Source organism: Marmota monax, unplaced genomic scaffold (assembly GCF_021218885.2).
Source record: "Marmota monax isolate L192 unplaced genomic scaffold, Marmota_monax_Labrador192_F-V1.1 WCK01_AAM20220418_F8-fsc00342, whole genome shotgun sequence".
Classification (NCBI taxonomy): Eukaryota; Metazoa; Chordata; class Mammalia; order Rodentia; family Sciuridae; genus Marmota; species Marmota monax.
This window is the reverse complement of record NW_026692007.1, coordinates 79390-98421: the sequence shown is the minus strand read 5'-3', so window position 1 is coordinate 98421 and position 19032 is coordinate 79390. Positions and strand designations below refer to the sequence as shown.

General features: G+C 43.6%; 1 protein-coding gene and 2 pseudogenes across 1 annotated transcript; 1 reads left to right on the top strand and 2 right to left on the bottom strand.

Moving 5' to 3' along the window:
• Nucleotides 1-3220: 3220 nt before the first annotated feature.
• Nucleotides 3221-3827, bottom strand: LOC124097170 (HUWE1-associated protein modifying stress responses 1-like; annotated as a pseudogene).
• Nucleotides 3828-8184: 4357 nt separating this feature from the next.
• Nucleotides 8185-11664, bottom strand: LOC124097162 (tubulin beta-1 chain-like). The gene is made up of 4 exons (XM_046451402.1): nt 11608-11664; nt 10793-10901; nt 10348-10458; nt 8185-9248 (listed from the first exon to the last, which is right to left on the bottom strand). Exons 1-4 carry the CDS (start codon nt 11662-11664, stop codon nt 8185-8187), a joined length of 1341 nt encoding a protein of 446 aa, XP_046307358.1.
• A 196-nt stretch (nt 11665-11860) lies between these two features.
• On the top strand, nt 11861-14995 carry LOC124097268 (trifunctional enzyme subunit alpha, mitochondrial-like; annotated as a pseudogene).
• Nucleotides 14996-19032: the final 4037 nt, after the last annotated feature.

The window sequence follows — 19032 nt, the reverse complement described above, 5'->3', positions numbered from 1 at the left end:
AAAGCTCTTTCTATAATGAATGAAATGATCATGTGGTGTTTTCTTTCATTGTATTAATATGGTGTGTTGATGACATAGCTGGCTTTTTTAATGATAAGCCCTCCTTTATTTGGGGGCATAAATCTTGTGGTCACTGCATATTATGCTTTCGGTATGCTGCCAGTTTCATTTTGCTATATCATTGCAAATGATGTCCATTTATATTTAAAGGGGTCATATTCTGCAGTTTTCTGTTCTTGTGATATCATGTCTGGCTTGGTATTAGATTGGGGTTGGTTTGGGGGTGGAATTAGTATTAGGGGGACTGAGATATTAGGAATTTAGGGATGAGCACTTTAGGGATTGAAAAGTAGAGACGAGGGATAAGAATGTAGAAGATAGGACCTGAGTTAGGGTTAGGTCAGGGATATGACTAGGGTTACAGTTAGGGATAGTGCTGACAGTCAGAGGTTAACTTTAGGGCTGGAAGGAGTGTTAGAGTTAGGGTTACTGTTATTTTTTAATGCATAATGGTTAGAGTTAGGTTTGGGTTTGTTTTGGGATTATGATTAAGGTTGTGGGTTGCTGTTGGGGTTAGATTAGTGTTAAAGATTAGGAATCATGTGAAGATGAGGGTTTAGTATACCATTGTTTTTTGTTATAAAACATACACTATTGGTTAGGATTAGTGATTAGAGGTTATGGTTATAATGCTGAGAATGGGTTCAGTTTTGGGTGAAGCTGCAGTCATGGTCATTGTTAACATTAGGGGTTAGTGGTTGGGTTGGGGTTTCTTTGGATTTAGGGGTTAAGGTCAGGGTTTGATTGGGGTTGAGTTACATTTATGTTTATAGTTAGGGGTTAGGTTTAGGTTAGGGTTAGTGTTAGGGTTATAGGTAGGGCCCTGGCTTGCTCTCAGAGAATTCATGTTGAACAGAATTGGCACCCATTGGATTCTGGGATTAGGATAGATAGGGCATAGGAAGCTGCAGTGGTGGGATAGGATCCTGAGAGCTAAATTCCTAAAAGATGAATGCATGTTTAAAGAAAGAGAAAGCAAAAGCAAAATGTACACAGAGGGGCTGATTCTGTAGATGGCAAAGTTACTGATGATTCAAGTGAATGTTCTGGGGCCAGGTCAGAAAGTCAGACCAGACAGGAGAGAACCAAGGAGTAGAATCTATGTATGCAGCTGACACTTTGGATTCATGTCAATGAAAAGGAGATGTGGGAAATGGAGCCTTGGCTGGTGGCTAGAGTTGGTATTTTGGACTGCTGAGTGACATTCATGGCAATGGGAGCTAGGAGCAATAGCAGGGTACTCAGATGGACCCGGGTTTGTTTGCTGGCCTGGTCATTAACTGTGTGTGCTTGGCACTGCACATAACATTTCTATTCCTCTTTCCTTTTAAAATGAGATGATGAGACCTAGCATCACAAAATATTTTGGAGGGATTGTGTATGCGTGTGTGTGTGTGTGTGTGTGCGCGCGTGCTCGTGCATGTGTTACATTACAAATTTATTGTAGGGAAAAATTACTTTCCTACACACAGTTTTACATTTCAGCTTTGTAAAACCCTAACAACTTCCACATAGGTCAAAATTATAAACAGTCCTTTTTACAACCTTATCATCACTAAAAATTCCTAAAGTTCCAAAAGTAGTAAACCATAGGATGTGTGTAATGGGAGCAGGAGCATAGCAGCTTTTCAAGGATGGCTAAGCTCATCCTTTGTGCCATGCACATTGATGCATTAAGGTTCTATAGCAAGAGTGGCTTATTTTTCTTAAAACTATCTTCTACAGGACAGTAGTATAATACAGAAAAGCATCCTTTAAGAATGAAATGAGTCATCAATCCACTTGATGAAAATCAGAATGCCAGGAGAGACAACTCCATCACATAGTATCTCATGAAATAAAATTAATCTGACAAACTATGTACAACTCATTGCTGTTTTTTTCCCAAACTTAAGGAGAAGTGTGAAACTAATTCTGTAGGAACAGGTCCATCTCATTTTTGCCTGAACTCTAAATGTTCTGAACGGCCTAACTGATCTAATATGTAAGAAATAGTGTCTGGTCTTAAGACTGCATCCATATGACATGGGCTTTCCTGCAAGAAGTGGTTTTGATTTTAACTTACCATAAAGAAACTTGCAATCAGGAAAAAGTCAACAACTAAATACTTTTTCCAACTCTAGGTTCTGGCTAAGGGTATAGGAAAGAATCAAGATTTGTCAAAGAGACTCTGTGCAGGAATTAAAGTTGCAATGCTCTAGAAGACTCTGTATATATCCCATTCTTTTTATGAGCAGGTTAGTGTTGTTTTAGAAGACCTCTTCTATGGCCCAGGAATGTTAACTTTTAACAGGTCTCCTGATCTAACTCACTAGTTACCTTTACCTGCTTAGTCATCCGTTTGTGATCCAGGTTTTCATCTTGACTTCAACCAAGTCTTATTACTTTGCTGCTTGTTTGGGGGTAGTAGTTTTTAACCTGATATGGTACAGGTGGTAAGTCTCCAGTTGTCTATGGAAGTCTACATTAGACAGCAGTAAGCAATAGACTTATCTATCACTGACTGCATTGCCCAGGCTTCTCCAGTGACACTAAGCACCTTAACCAAGAATGCATTTTGATGACAGATCTGGTTGGGTGAGGTAGTGATAGACCTGTCTACTAGGTGCACCTCTGGCAATCCTGACTCTCAAAGCAAGGAGGATCTGAGGGACAACAGGCAGGAGGAAAATCGATGACTCTTCCATCTGTTCTCTCTCACTTGGGTCATCAACTTTCATCCTTTACAACACCCTAGATAATGAAGGGTGTCAAAGGCAATTCTCCGTTCCCAGGGGAACTAACCCAACAATTACCTGCTGTACTTGCTTGCATGGACCGGGATCTCCAAGCAACGATAAACAGAACACAATTCTAAGACATAAGAACTTCCCCTGACTCAAGAGAGTAAGAAAACAGGTACAACATAAAAGTATCTAGCAAGAAATTCTAGTCAATGTTGAAAAAAGATTGTTATTACACCAGTAAGTTCAAACTCACTTTCTAAAAACAGTTTTAGGACAGGCTAGCTGACATCAAATATTTCTTGTTCAGTTCTTAACTTACCTTCTATTTCAACACTTCTAGAGCAAGTGTTTACTCTAATAGACAAAAAAAAAAAAAAAAAAAAAAAAAATCTGGACCTAAACCTAAATGTGAAAATGGGTCCACAGGCACACTTTTAACATTTTTTTCCAAAGAAATATGTTGAATCAGCTTTACCATGTAGAGCTATGGGTTCCCAGAAGGGTTGCAAATGAGTCTCTAGAGATGAGCCAGTTTCCATTGAAGTAGCTTGGATAGGGCACACTCCAGACAGTCTTGGGGAAGCTCTTGAGTTTCATGATGGAGGAACCTTTCCACATTAGGAAGCTGATCAAATCTTCTCTAGAAATAGTTGGGTATTTTTAAACCAAGCCAGCACATCCTACTGCTTTGCTGATAGCCAATCTGAATTCCAGTATCAAAACTTCACTGTGGGTCTCCACACTTTTCTTTGTAGAGGCTGGTGAGGGTGGCAGTTGCGTTTCAGGAGGGGACCCAGAAACAAAGTGCTGGCTGCTAACACACTCAATATTATTAGAGCTGGGCCACCGAAGTGGCCGAGTTCTGGAAGAGGTGCCACAGCTTGTGCTGCCTGTGCTCAGGCTGCAGGGTGGCCACTGCCTCCTCCTGCAGCTGCTAGCCTTGCTGGGCCAGGGCCAGGCACTGCTGCGCCCACTTGAAAAACCATGCTTGGGCCAGTGCTCCTGGGTCTCTGCCTTGCCCTCCTCCTTCTACTCCTCCATCCTCTGGGGCCTCCCTGCCATGGCCTTGCTGTCGCTGCTGCCACATCCTCATGGAGTGGCCAGGTGGGGGGCCTAGTAGCAAGCAGCAGCTTCTCGTGAAGGCCCAGGCCTCCTGCATCCCAATGGCCTGTGACCCCGCCCCTCAGCCCACCAAAGCCAGGTGACCCCCCGCCCTGGACCTCTGGCCCTGCTGAGGCCCCACTGAGGGCCCTTGCCTCACCTGCTGTGCCCACCTACCACCCTCACTCCTTGGTCCTGTGGCCTCCCTAAGTTGACTAATGGGGCATGAGCCACTGGAGCCCGCACCAAAGTCTCATTTTAGAAGCTTTCATGAAGAGGCATTGGTACATTGAAGACATAAAAGAAAAAAAAAAAAAGAAAAAAATGCCACTTTTGGGGGATGGAATGCTGATGTGGGTACAGGTGACAGGTGCCTCAGGAGACATCAGTGCATTGCTTAACATTATTAGATCAGGGGCAGGCTGTCCCTCTGTCCCAACCTTCAGAACCATTATAGTGGAGGTAATTGAGTATGTTAGAGTTATTTAGGGAACCAGAACCAGTAGGTTGTGTGTGTATGTGGCAAGGGATTTATCATAAGCACTTGGCTCATGCAGTTAGGGAAGCTGACAAATCCCAATTTTTACAGTGTGAATCATAGACCTGGAGACCCAGGAGAGCCAATTGTGGAGTCTAGTCTGAGTTCAAAGGATAGAGGACCAGAAGAGGCAATTGTGTAGTTGACCCTGGAGCTGGCAAACTCAAGACCTAGGAAGACTCAATGTTTTAGACTAAGTTCAAAGGCAGAAAAAAGTTGATGTCCCAGGTGGATGGCCATCAGGCAGAAGGAATTCTTACTGGACCTTTTTATTCTATTCTGGCCTTCTACAGATTGGGTAAGGCCCACTCACATTAAGGAGAGTAATTTCTTGACTCAGTCTATGGATTCAAATGCTAATATCATCCCCAAACACATTCAGATACAGCCAGAACAGTATTTGACCCAATATTTGGGCACTATGAGGCCCATTCAAATGGACACAAAGTTAACCCTCACAGCAGGGGAGGGCTGATGGGGGCATGCTCCTTTCCCCAGAGGTCTTGGACTTTTGGTGGGTTTACTGGAGGACATGTTGCCAGACGGGCAGTGAACTAGACATTGTCCTTTTTCTGGGTCACAAAAGGGAGGTAATGGCCTCTTTCTGCAGCTTCCTTGGCTCTTGAAGGCTGACCACCAGTGCTAAGATGGACCTTGCCTATTAGGGCAGGCCAATGTGAGAGCTATACCACTAGTTGGAGTGACATGAATGGACCCACGCGAGAAAGGTCAAGGTGTCTTTTCATATGTGAAGAAAAGGGAAGCCAGGTGACTTGGAGGTAGACAGTGAAGGAAGGATGACTCTTCCAGCTTCCACTTCTAGACCATCTTCTTGCCTGGGGGGCGGTGAGTTTGCCCTCCCCTTTCATAATGCCCTGGTGACTTTTCCCACTGCTGGCCATCCTACTCCTCCTAGGAGCTGCTTTAAATTTTTACTTTTTTTTTCTTTGAAAAGAAAGTAGTCAGCATAAGACTTTGCTCATGATGAACATCAAACAGAATTATGCAGCACTTATAAAAGCAATTGCTTGATAAAGAACCAAAAAGAGTGGAGTCTGACCCTTTCTAGACAAATCACATATTGCAAAACCTCTCTTAATAATCTACCAATTGGATTTTGTGTCAGTCAACAAGGGTAAATAGATTCTGCTCCTGAGTCAGAACACTTCTTCATTATGCTAGAAGCAAGTAAAATCTTCATGAAGACTTTCATATTATTATAATATGTAATAATATGTAATAAAAATAGCTGATATTCATAAGGGCTTTCATAAGGTGCAATATAATAGATGTTATGTGCCTACAGACAGACTGTATGGTGTACACCTTACATACAACATCTCATTTAGTCCTCAGAATAATCCCATGGGAAAGAATCATGAAGAAACTATGATTGTCCCCATTTTGCAGATGAGTAACAGTGGCTTAGAGAGATGATAGAACCTGCCAGGATAGTCCATCCTGGTGAGACCAGCCATGTCCTACCCCAACAGAACACATAGATTTAACACATAGATGGCAGCACCAGTTTATATCCAGCTGTTATGGAAAGAAAGCTTTCACTTCAGTCAGAAGGCTCCAGCCAGATTCCTAGGATTGCAACAGATTGGAGAAGGCTTTTTTTTATAGACACCATGGTGAACAACCGTCCAGTGAGCCCAGCAGAAGCATTCCATGCCAAGCTGCATCACTTTTATTTCTACAGCTTGAGACATGATTGCATTTGAGAAAAGGAACTTCTCATTGAGATGTCCATCCCTCACCCCCAAATGCCTGGATGTATAAAGCTTGGTCATGTTCTCTGCCAGCTTTACCAGCTGGAAGGAGCTTGCAGCTTTCTAAAAGGAGAATGAAAACTAAACTCCCCGCCCCATTAACACCTGATTAAAATGGGGGTGTTAAGAGTGAGCAGTTTTGCATGACCTTGGAAGGAAAAACTGGCAATTACAAGAGCTCCCGCTAGGCAAGTGTTCCTCCCACATTCCTAGCTGAGCTGGCTTTTTTTTTTTTTTTTTTAAGTATCCACCAAATCAGAACTGAAGTTGTAGCTCAGTGGTACAGCACCTGCCTAGCCTGTGTGAGGCACTGGGTTCGATTCTCAGCACCCTATATAAATAAAGGTTCATCAACATGTAATAAAAATATTTCAGAAAAAGTATCCAACAAATTACCTACCCTACTCTGTTTTCCGAATTGTTCCCTAATGTAGTTTCAAATGCAATATGTACCACTGTTAATGATATACCTACCATCAACCTCCAGGGTGGTTAGAACCTCTAGGAGGTTCACCCTTATGTAAGATAGCAGTATAAACTTTCCATGAACATAAACATGTCTCCCTAGTAGCAGCTGTGGGGAAAATGTGGCAGTTTTCCACTTAGATTTTCATAAAATATTGGGGAGGGAAAGGAGTTTTCCAAAGGTGTGTCATTAATGAAGTTTTTTTTGTTTAAGATAACTTAAAAAATATTTTTAGGGGCTGGGGATGTGGCTCAAGCGGTAGCGCGCTCGCCTGGCATGCGTGCGGCCCGGGTTCGATCCTCAGCACCACATACAAACAAAGATGTTGTGTCCGCTGAAAACTAAAAAATAAATATTAAAAAATTCTCTCTCTCTCTTATCTCTCTCTCTCTCTAAAAAAAAATTAAAAAAAATATTTTTAGTTGTAGATGGACACAATACCTTTATTTATTGACTGGTGTGGTGCTGAGAATTGAACACAGGGCCTTACATGTGCGAGGCAAGTGCTCTACCACCAAGCCACAAACCCAGCCCCTAATTAAGCTTTTCTTTGAAAGGTTTCATCTGATGCCAGAAGGCAAACAACCTGCACTTACATTTTTGATTCAACAAGTTTGCAGAAAACTACCTACAATGAAACTAATGAAACTGCCCATAAAATATTTCATGCCTTAGTGTTTCCTTAGCACAGTGTTGATTATATTGCTGCCTATTACCATCACACCCTAGAGCTTCAGAATCTCCCTCCCTTACAGCATACTTCAGTTCATCTGCCTTCCCAGCTTCCTACCCTCTCAAAAATGGGATCCTGGTCAATCAGGAATAATGACATATTGAAAGCAGCCTCTGGTTTTAATAGCTAGAAAGATGTTATTTTTTTTTTAATGTTAAATTGTTAGTTTCTATCACTGTCCTAAATTCCTGCCATAATTTTCAAACAAATTTTAGGTGGAACTCTGTTATGTCCCTGGCTGCTTTTTTAGAACATCTACAATTTATAGTATATCGTTTATCTGACGGGTAAAGTGGCACTTTGTTTTTATTTGTATTTATCACATTGTTCAAAGGGAAGTAGATAAATAGAAGTCCTTACCTAAGGCCTTGATTCTACAGACTCACAGCAATTCTGGAATGGCATCATTCCCCAATAACTTTTGAGAATTATCTTTATTTTAATACTTTGGGAAAGAGAAGATTAAAAAAAAACAAAAAACATGCACTCGCGTCTCTTTACTAAAGGAACAAGAATACTTCTCAAAGCATTGAAGCAGAAAACCTATACTGCTGAAAGATGAAATCCTAAAACTTCTATCTCAGGAAGAGTGAGAACAAAAATGTGGAGAGTGTGGACCACATGAATTATTAGTATAGATCGTTGAAGAAACAATACAGTCATACTGAGGGGAGATCCACATTCTCATCAACAGTGAACTTGTGACAGACCCACCTGAGAAGCTTAAGTTTCCAAGCAGAAAGGCGCAGGAGGATAAGAATTTTACCAAGGAAATTGAAAAGTTCCTAAACTGCTGCCTGCTCTTCTTCTTCCTCCTCAAACTCTCCCAGTTCCTCGGTGGTAGCCTCCTGATACTGCTGGTACTCGGAGACCAGGTCGTTCAGGTTACTCTCGGCCTGGGTGAACTCCACCTCGTCCATGCCCTCACCCGTGTACCAGTGCAGGAAGGCCTTGCGCCGGAACATAGCCGTGAACTGCTGAGAGATGCGCTTGAAGAGCTCCTGGATGGCCGTGTTGTTGCCGATGAAGGTGGCTGACATCTTGAGGCCCCGCGGCGGGATGTCACACATGGCCGTCTTCACGTTGTGGGGGATCCAATCCACAAAGTAGCTGCTGTTCTTGTTCTGTACGTTGAACATCTGCTCGTCCACCTCCTTCATGGACATGCGGCCTCGGAAGATGGCAGCCACTGCCAGGTAGCGACCCTGGCGGGGGTCGCACGCGGCCATCATGTTCTTGGAGTCAAACATCTGCTGGGTGAGCTCGGGCACTGTCAGGGCGCGGTACTGCATGCTGCCCCGGCTGGTCAGGGGCGAGAAACCGGGCATGAAGAAGTGCAGGCGTGGAAAGGGCACCATGTTCACGGCCAGCTTGCGCAGGTCTGCGTTCAGCTGGCCGGGGAAGCGCAGACACGTGGTGACCCCGCTCATGGTGGCCGACACCAGGTGATTGAGGTCCCCGTAAGTGGGGGTGGGCAGTTTCAGGGTGCGGAAATGGATGTCATACAGGGCCTCGTTGTCGATGCAGAAGGTTTCATCTGTGTTTTCTACCAGTTGGTGGACAGAGAGGGTGGCATTGTAGGGCTCCACCACTGTGTCCGACACCTTGGGCGAAGGCATGACACTGAAGGTGTTCATGATGCGGTCTGGGAACTCCTCTCGGATATTGCTGATGAGCAGGGTGCCCATGCCGGATCCAGTGCCACCCCCCAGTGAGTGGGTCAGCTGGAAGCCCTGGAGACAGTCACAGCTCTCTGCCTCCTTCCTCACCATGTCCAGCACGGAGTCCATCAGCTCGGCTCCCTCTGTGTAGTGGCCCTTGGCCCAGTTATTCCCTGCACCACTCTGGCCTACCAGAGGAAAAGAGAATATTAGACACAAATATACAAGAATTCTGAATGGTGTCATTTGCACTGTGGAGAAGGTAGGACTAGGACTGGAAAATAAAACACCCCAAGATAGTGTGGCCATACATTGATAACTTTCATCTCTCCCAAAATAAATCCTTCCTAGATGCTGGAAGGGAGAAAGTGTCTCATTAAACCTAGAATGATAATCTCTAGGAAACACTATTCTCTTCCAAAATAACTCCTCTCCAGGTGCTGGCCACTGACCCCCAACCCTGAAACTCAAATTCCTGAGTGCCCAGACTGACAAGCTCACCAAATCACCCATGACCTATATAAACCCAGTCCCCTCCTTTGTTCAGTGGCTCATTTTCCACCAGGAAAGTGGGTCCATTCCCATAGGTATAGTCCTGTTCCTGAATAAAAGGCTGATATGACCCATGAATTTGCATCCAGCCCGATCTCTTTGTGCTAACAACTAATCCTAAATAACCTTTTAGAGATGCTTTTGTTTCCTAAGACTGTCTGCACCCTCTTTCTCCACCAACTGGTAGAAAACACAGATGAAACCTTCTGTATCAGTGACCCTCAAAAATGCCGGGAATCATCTTAAAGTAAGAAAAGCAGGGAAGAGAAAATGTTTAACGAAATTCATCTGCTTCTCAAACTAGGGAAAATGGTTCAATACTCTAATGAAGTACAAATAGACAGGAACGGCACAGTGTGATCAGAGGGGCAAGGGGCTCTAGGCAGTTGTCTAAATCTTGCTCACATGCTGTACTTTTGGCCTTCATTGCCTAACAGTAATTAAGTGAGTTCAACAGATGCTTTGAAGTTACCTGTAGCCTGTTGAGCCTCATTAGAAGCTTTTATTGCTCTTGAGACTTTCCCTTCAGAGGCTGGAATGGATTCTGGCATTAATCCCTGAGCTGTCCAGAGTGACCAGAAAAATGCCCCCACCCCCACGGGCTGGAAGGGATTAGGCCAGGACTGGGGCCATCTGTGGACACAGTCTCTCCTGCACACTGATCACTGAGAACTGTGAAGTGTATGGGTGTTAGGAAGAAGGTGAGTCATGGTCCCATGGACCATGAGGACATACCAAACACAAAGTTGTCTGGCTTGAATATCTGGCCGAATAGTCCCGATCTCACCGAGTCCATTGTTCCTGGCTCTAGGTCCACTAGGATGGCCCGAGGAACATATTTGTTGCCTATAGGAACAAAAGCTGACTTACATTTGTGCTTGACAAAGAATTGTGGGTAGGGTCATAATTCTGTATAGTTCTCACAGAAGGATTTATTACAGAAGATTCCAATATTTGAGACAAAAGAGAAAAAGAAAAAGAATGCTTAGCCTGCTTAGTCATGTTTAAAAAAATACAAAAAAAAAAAAAAAACAGAACTATTCAGGAACTATAAAGTATATCTTTTTATGCTGGCATTTTATATTAATGTGCAAAAATGCATTTCTTTGTCATTTGTATGCTCCTAGAACATTTCCTCTGTCATCATTCGGAAAGCAAGTTTAATATCCAATATACTCACCAGCTGCTTCATTGTAGTACACATTGATTCTCTCCAGCTGTAAGTTACTATCTCCATGATAACTGCCAGTGGGGTCAATGCCATGTTCATCACTGATGACCTCCCAAAACTGAAAGGAAAAAAAAGAATCACTCCATGTCCCAGCATCCTGTCACTGGAATGCCTTGGTCAGACAGTCAAGAATCCTAGACTAAGACCACAGAGCTGTGGCCTGTATTTCTCATATCAATTTCTTCCTAGTGGCTGGGAAATCCACAGAACAGGAGCCATATATGGTCACAGACTGAAGGGCTGGAATGACATTGGAAGAGAAGGAAGCAACAATACAGATCCTCTTGTAGGAAGCAGTGGACACAGTGGGGCTTTTCTTCCATGCAGGTTTGAATGTCCCTGAATCCCTACTGATGGGTTCTAGCAGGACCAAGGATCAAGTGGCCCCACTCCTGGCACAAACCCCAGGCAGCTTTTACCAGCAAAGGTTGATGCCAGCAATGTACATGTTGGCCTCTGGATCCTAACCCTGGCAGGCAATGGGTGAATGTTGATAGGTAGGATCCTGGGAGGGCATCTGAGTGGCAGGGGAAGAAACTGGCCACCATGAGGAAAAGTGTTTCCCTGGGTAATTTAAAGGGCATTGATTTAAGGCACACATAGCTGCATCACCATATTCGCGGTGGCAGGTTGTGTTGCCCTGTGGCCTCACCATGGCACCTGGCAGCTGGTGACCCCAGTTTTCTCCCGACTCCACTCTCATCCTTGGGGCCCCTGGCCCTGGCCTGTGTCACACAGGGTCCACGCCCCAGTAACGTGCCCACCTTGGCGCCGATCTGATTGCCGCATCGGCCTGCCTGGATAAGCACAATTTCACGCATGATGACAAAAGCAAGTGAAGGAGTGCAGGTGAAGGCCACTTTAGAGCTGGTGAAGGCCCCGACTTGGTTGAACAGAGACTTGCCTGGGCCAGCAGCTCTGCTTTTATATCCTGGACCCACCCAGCCCTGGTGATGTAATGGTGGGCGGGGAAATGAGAAGTTACAGATGAAAGGGATTTGAGTTGAAGGAGCAAAAATGCCTCTGTACAGCCCAAGGTGATCCCCTCATCATGAATATGAATTCTACTTGCCATATTGATTTGGTCTATATCAGAGGTGGAAGTAAAAAAATCCAGTTACCCGTGGGGAGTCTCTGGGCTCAGTTGGGTGTCTTGGTTATTCGTACTTTAGGAAGCCAGACCTGGGAGTACCCCCAGCATGCAGGCAGATGCCTGGTGCCTCCTCTCAGGCTGGGATTGATCTCCTAGACTCTCTACCCTTTTTCCATTGAACAAACTTCTGGGCCCCCACTGGACAGCTTGTGCCACTGATACTCTTCTCCATAGCATCACCTCCACCTTCAACCACCCCTGCATCCTATTCCACACTACAGCACAGTGCTTACTAATAAATGAGCTTTTAAGTTACTTGCCCTATGCTAAACACAGGTTCAACTAGTTCCAAAGACCATGTTTTCTTTCCCAAACAGTAGGTGTGTGAGGTGAAATTGTAAGATGGCCCCAAGATTCACCCGACCTAGGTGCACACATCTTTTCCCAATTGTTCAATCAAACACTCATCTAGGAACTCCTGTTAAGGATTTTTACAGGTATAATTAAAGTTCCCAATCAGTTGACATCAAGGTAGAGAGATTATATGTGCCTTCTCTAATCAAATGAACCTATTTATTTATTTATTTGTTTGTTTTGGTACTAGGAGTTGAACCCAGGGGCACTTAACCACTGAGCCATATCCACAGCATTTTTTATCTTTTTATTGTGAGACAGGGTCTCACTAAGTTGCTGAGGCTGATCCTCCTGCCTCAGCCTCTTGAGCCGTCAGGAATACCGACATGTGTCACCGTGATCGGCCAGATGAACCTTTTCCAAGAAAAGAATTTTTTTCCAGCTGGTGAGAGAAGAGTGTGTGTATTTTTATCCATAGAAACCTTTTCTGATGGCTTAAAGGATGGGCTACACTGTTGTGGAAGGGTCCATGTGTATACATTTCAGGTATCCCTGAAATCTTTCTGGGGATCCTAATAGAGCAGAAGGCACCCAAAGGCTGCTCAAAATGGTGGATGTACCTGCTGCATTTGACATGATGCTAACTCATAGAAACATTCGTGCAGACAGAGCAAAGAAAATGGGACTTGACCAATTGGTGGAACCCCTGCACCAGGAGTAAAAGCTCCAGAAAAATGGACAATTGAATAACTCGAAGAGGTTATAGTTACTTTTGCTAATGGACTAGTTGATAAGAAGCTCTCTCCTAAGAGATACAAGGGATTGGTGGAAAAACCAACAGCATATGCCATGACTATTCCATTTGTTAGACCACACATTTACAAAATCATGGAAAAAGAAGTGTGAAAGCAGACCAAAGGCCTTTATCTTGCCCCTCTGAAAATAATTGATGTCATAAAAACTGGACTTGAACAAAGAAGTGATGCTGGTTATCTTACTGAATCACCAGAAATTTGGAGAGTTGGCATTGACTAAAGAATCAAAGGCCTTGTTGGTACTTTACCATGGCCGAGTCCTATGCCAGAAAAATTAATTTGGAGCCCCATAGAAGTATGTTAAGCATTTAGCTATTCTTGGTGCAGGGTTAATGGGAGCTTCCATCACCCAATCTCCATGGACAAGGGGCTAAATACCCTTCTTAAAGATACTACAATAGCTGGAGTGGGCCAGAGACAGCAATGAGTGTTCAAAGAATTCAACGACAAAGTGAAGAAGAAAGCTATAACATCATTTGAAAGGATTCCATCTTCAGCAACTTGATTGGGCAGCTTGATTACCAGGGTTTTGAAAAGGCTGATGTGGTGATTGAAGCTGTTTTTGAAGACCTCGGTGTTAAGCACAAAGTGCTAAAGGAAGTAGCTCACTGTGTCTTTGCCAGTAACTCCTCTGCTCTCCCAATCAATGAAATTGTTGCTGTCAGCAAAAGACCTGAGAAAGTAATTGGCATGCACTACTTCTCTCCTGTGGTCAAGGTGCAGCTACTAGAGGTCATCACAACCAAGAAAACATCCAAGGAGACAACCACTTGTACTGTAGCAGCTGGTCTTAAGCAGGGGAAGTTCATCGTTGTGATTAAGGATGGATGTGGCTTAAGATTTTAAGGATACAAGACACCTTATATGTCTTATATCCATGTCTTATATCCATGATGATCGAAATCATATGAATCCTCCAGGAAGGAGTTGATCTTAAGAAGCTGGATTCTCTGACCACAGGCTTTGGCTTTCCTATGGGTGCTGCCACCCTGGCAGATGAAGTTGGTGTGGTTATAGTGAAACATATGGCAGAAGATCAGGGCAAAGCCTTTGGGGAGCGGTTTGGAGGTAGAAGCCTAGAACTGCTGAAACAGATGGTGTCCAGGGCTTCCTGGGTTGCAAGTCTGGGAAGAGCTTTTACATCCATGAGGAGGGCTCGAAGAATAAGAGTTTGAATTCTGACATGAATAAGAATTTTACAAGTCTGAGGCTTCCTGCAAAGCCTGAGGCCTCCTCTGATGAAGATATTCAGTACCATTGGTGATAAGATTTGTGAATGAGGTAGTCATGTGCCTACAGGAAGGGATGTTGCCAAACCTGCAGAGGGAGACATTGGAGCAGTCTTTGGCCTAGGCTTCCTCCCTTATCTTGGAGGGTCCTTCTGTTTCACGGATCTATATGATGACCAGAAGATAGTGGACCAGCTCCAGAAGCATGAAGCTGCCTGTGGAATACAGTTCATCCCATGCCAGCTGCTCACTGACCTTGCCAACAACCCCAGCAAGAAGTTCTACTAGTGAGCAGTTCCTCCCACCTTGCTCCATCAACACACTAGCCCAGATGCCAGCAGCACTGCTTCTACAGTGCCATCTGGGTGTATCAGGAAGCAGAAGGAAGACCAAGTGTGACCTTGAGTTTGCTCCTTAATTAATGTGACTTCAGCTCTGACCATCTCCTTCCTGGTGAAATCTGACTGTGAATGAGAATTTGTACTTCATATCAGAAAGTAGGACCCACTATGCTGCTTTTATAAACCCTGAAGCCCAAATCAGTAGCTAAGAGCCATCTGGAGCCACCTTTGTTGCCTGTTCCTCCTGGAAAGCTAGCGAGCTAGCAATAGCCAATGGTGGTGACAGCATTTCTGTACTGAGCCCAACACAGGACAACAATAAAAACCAAACTATCATCCTAAAAAAAAAAAAAAAAAAGGTTCAGAGGAGAAATTTTTGGGTAATGACAGCCTTAACCCAACCAGAAAATTAATCACCTGATGGGATTCAGTGAGTTGGTAACTGAAGGCAGGTGGAGTGTGGCTGGAGGAGGTGGGGTATTGGGGCGTGGCTTTGGTGTCTATGTTTTGTATCTGGCAAGTGGAGTCTCTCTGATTTCTGATCATCATGTGAGCTGCTTTCTTCTGTCATGCTCTTCCATCATGATGTCGTGCCTCACCTTGAACCCTGAGGAATGGACTCAGCTGCCTATGAACCAAGACCTCTGAAACTGTGAGCCCCCAAATACACTTTTTCTCCCTAAAATTATTCTGGTCAAATCTTTTAATCACAGCAACAAAAAAAAAAGCTGACTAAAACACGATGTATATCCTCTTGTATACTTCAAATCATCCCTAGAATACTTAAAATACTTGGTACAAGAATAGGAGACACAGAGACAAACCCACATAAATACAGTTATCTCATACTAGACAAAGGACCCCAAAACATATATTGGAGAAAAGATGGCCTCTTCAAAAATGGTGCTGGCAAAACTAGAAATTTATATGTAGCAAAATATAATTAAACCTCACTCTCTCACCCTGCACAAAACTCAACTGAAAGTGGATCAAAGTCTTAGGCACTAGAAAAGAAACCCTGTGTCAAATAAAAGAAAAAGTAGGCCCAAATCTTCACCTTGTCAGCTTAGGACCTGACTTCCTTAACAAGACTCCTAAAGCACAAGAAGTAAAATTAGAATCAATAAATGAGAAAGGTTCAAACTAAAAAGTTTCCTTCTCAGCAAAGGAAACAATAACGTGAAGAGCTTATAGAATGGGAGAAAAATCTTTATCACATGCACCTCAGATACAGCACTAATCTCCAGGATATATAAAGAACTCAAAAAACTTAACACCAAAAAACCAAATAAGCCAATCAATACATATGCACTAGGGAACCAAACAGACAATTCACAGCAGAAGAAATACAATGGATCAACAAATGTATGAAAAAATGTTCAACATGTCTAGCCTCATTTTTTACACAGGGTTTTGTGCCTTATCACGAGGTGTTTCCAGGAGACTGCTCCTCATCTTGCGTACAGACGGGCCTCATTCCTCTTAAAGGGCTACAGGGCATGCTACTGTGTGACAGACTTATTTATGAAACTGGTTCTCAGTGGAGCCAGTTTCTGGCACCCATGGGTACGTGTCACAACAGAGGCATGAGCATCTCTTTGGAGTCATCTTCCTAAGCAGAAACCCTGCCAAAAGTGTGCATTTAGATTTCAGATAGATGTTTCCTGTTTATCCCTGAATGGTTTTGACCAGAACACTCCCAGCCTTTGCTGAGAGGGCCCTTACCAGGGCCCTACCCCTGGCTTATCCCAGCCTCCTCCTGTTCTTTCCTGTGCCCAGCAGGGTCTGTGACACCCAACAAGGAGGTGCCTGTAAGGGAGCTGGTCACAGTCAGAAGCAAGGACTGTGTGAGGAACTCCAGGGCATTTTGCTCTCTCCTATCCTGGACAGGAAGCAGGCTCAGTCCTGAAAGTTCTAGAACTGTGATTTGGCCTGCTGCATGATGCCTATTTTAGGGAAAAATGAAAGAAAAAAAAAAATCCCTGGAGTTGAGCCTTGGCTGGGACTGGACCTTCTGAGAAGGGGCACCTCTGGAGTGGCCAGAAGTCCTGTCTAGATGGAAGAGGAGGCCCCTCCTCAGCCTCTCTCTACATAGCTCCTGTATGGATGGAGCCTCTGCCCTTGACGTCCTGTCAAACAAACCCTTCCTTTTCCTCTCCCTTTTCTGGACTTGTCTTCTGGATTTCCATTAGAAGAGAGGTGTGTTTCTCCCAACCTGTTCTACTCTCATCCCTAAAGGGCCAGCCTGGACTCAGTGGACACATGTGATATGCCAAATTCAGGTGGATCATCTTCTTTCTGAGCTTTCCTATTGAGTTTAAAATGGACTTTTTTGCTCTTTAAAATTCTAAATGACTGGGAGGGGGTACAGAGCAGATGAGGGATGGGGTTTGTCCAGCCCAAGGCTTTCTGGGCTCTAGGATTATCAGGGTGGACTCTTAGTTACCAGCTTCAGGGATGATGACCTCTTATTCCTCCTTGTTCTCATCTTGCCACTGTCCTCAGGAAATTGGAGAGTGAGTCTAGGAACGTCCCCTCCCCCAACCTTCAGGCAGGAAGTGACCACCTGGCAGCAGCAATGACCTGTGAAGGATCCTACTTTACCTCCCACCATCTCATGGATTGGGCTGGGGGAGGCAGCTGTGGCCAGAGAATATTGAATGGAATAGATGTGCTGGTATTATTTTCCCAGGGTTGCCATGACAAAGTACCCTCGACTGGATGGTATATAACCGCAGAGATTTATTGTCTAAGAGCTCTGAGGTTCAGAGGTCTGGAGTCAAGGTGTCAGCAGGGCAGCACTGCACTGGAGGCATAGGGAAAGGGTCTGTTCCAGGCCTTGCTTCAAGCTCAGTAGTTTTTTGACTTGTGGCAGCAAAGCTCCCGTCTCCACATGGTGTTTTCCCTGTGTACGTTTCTGTGTCTGAATCCTCCCTTTTATAAGGACACAAGGAAATATAGATTTTCTTCTATAACTTTTGCAACTTTGCATTTGAAAATTTTAACTTTATGGACTGTCTTGAGTAAGTTTTATGGGTAAGCCATATGTTTGTGTCTATGTTCCTTTTTTCCCCCCATCTGGGTTCCCCATGACTTATTTTTTCTATAATTCTTCTGTAAATATTTGTGAAACTTTTCTTTGCTCTGAATTCCCTTTCTCCCATTGACAAAATCAGTTGACTATATTTACATAGGTGTATTTGGTGTTCTCTATTCTGTTCCATTGATATGTTCATTAATTCTCTACCTAACAACACACTTTCTTTATCACTATAGATTTATGATCAGTGCCTAGAATCAGATGTGTTGGTTCTTAAATTCTTCTTCTTCAGTCTTATGCTGTCTTTTCTTGATTTGGAAACAGTTTGTTATCATCTTTTTTGCTGAATGTATAGATCAGGTTAGAAAGAATTATCACTTTAACAATAATGATTGAATTGCTCCTGAAGAAGAAATATCTATGCAGTTACTTATGTTTCTTTTCATTTCTTTCAATCATCTTTCAAAGTATGCTGAATGCTATTTGTCTGTTTGTTTTATTTCTACTTCAGTACTTCAATGCTTTGATTGCTATTGTAAATGGCATTTTAAAAAAATTCAAATTCCAATTATTCTTATGTTGCTGATATCAATTTACTTTTGTGTATTGATCATCTGCTGTGCTTCTTATTTCCTCCACCCATCTTGGTTGCTTTCTGTTGCTATCACTAAATATCAGAGATTGAGTAATTTATAAAGTAAATAAATGTGTTCTCACAGTTCTGGAGAATAGGAAGTTCAGAACCAGGGGTTCTAATTGTTGAAGACCTCCTTGCTAGTGGGCCTCCTGCAGAATCCTGAGGTCAAAGCCTCTTCCTTGATAACCCACTAACCTGTCAATTCATGGATAGATCTCTACACTGGCCTCACTACACTTTGAGCATGTCCACTACTCTGGCCATTGGCCTGGTCTGTTGGGGCTCTCTTCCCACAACCTGACTTCTGGTCCCTGCTACCCTTACTCCATTCCAGCCATGACAATGAAGTCAAATGACCCCCAAAACTTTCACTTTCGGTGCTTTTAGCAAGTCAGAGAGAATTAGGACTATAATTGGGTTTGTTCTAATGGAACTAATTACCATGATTTTGAAAACCGTGGTCAGCAGCTTCATTCTATATTTTCATCCTTATATGATATATGCAGAAGGGCTTCCACTAATGGGGAAACCTAAACTGCAATAATTGCCAAGCACTTTGCAGATTGGAAGATAAGAATGTCACCAGTGAGTTGTTAAAGAGATCACTACCTGAAGTCAGGGACACTCTCATTTAAATTGAGAATTGTAGAGATGGCTCATGCCTCTTCCAGCCACCTCCC

Coding starts and splice junctions, on each gene's coding strand:
- LOC124097162 (XM_046451402.1), bottom strand. CDS start 11,664: ATGCGTGAAATTGTGCTTATCCAGGCAGGCCGATGCGGCAATCAGATC. Junction 10,459..10,792: donor GTACTACAATGAAGCAGCTG/GTGAGTATATTG, acceptor TTGTTCCTATAG/GCAACAAATATGTTCCTCGG. Junction 9,249..10,347: donor GCCAGACAACTTTGTGTTTG/GTATGTCCTCAT, acceptor TTCCTCTGGTAG/GCCAGAGTGGTGCAGGGAAT.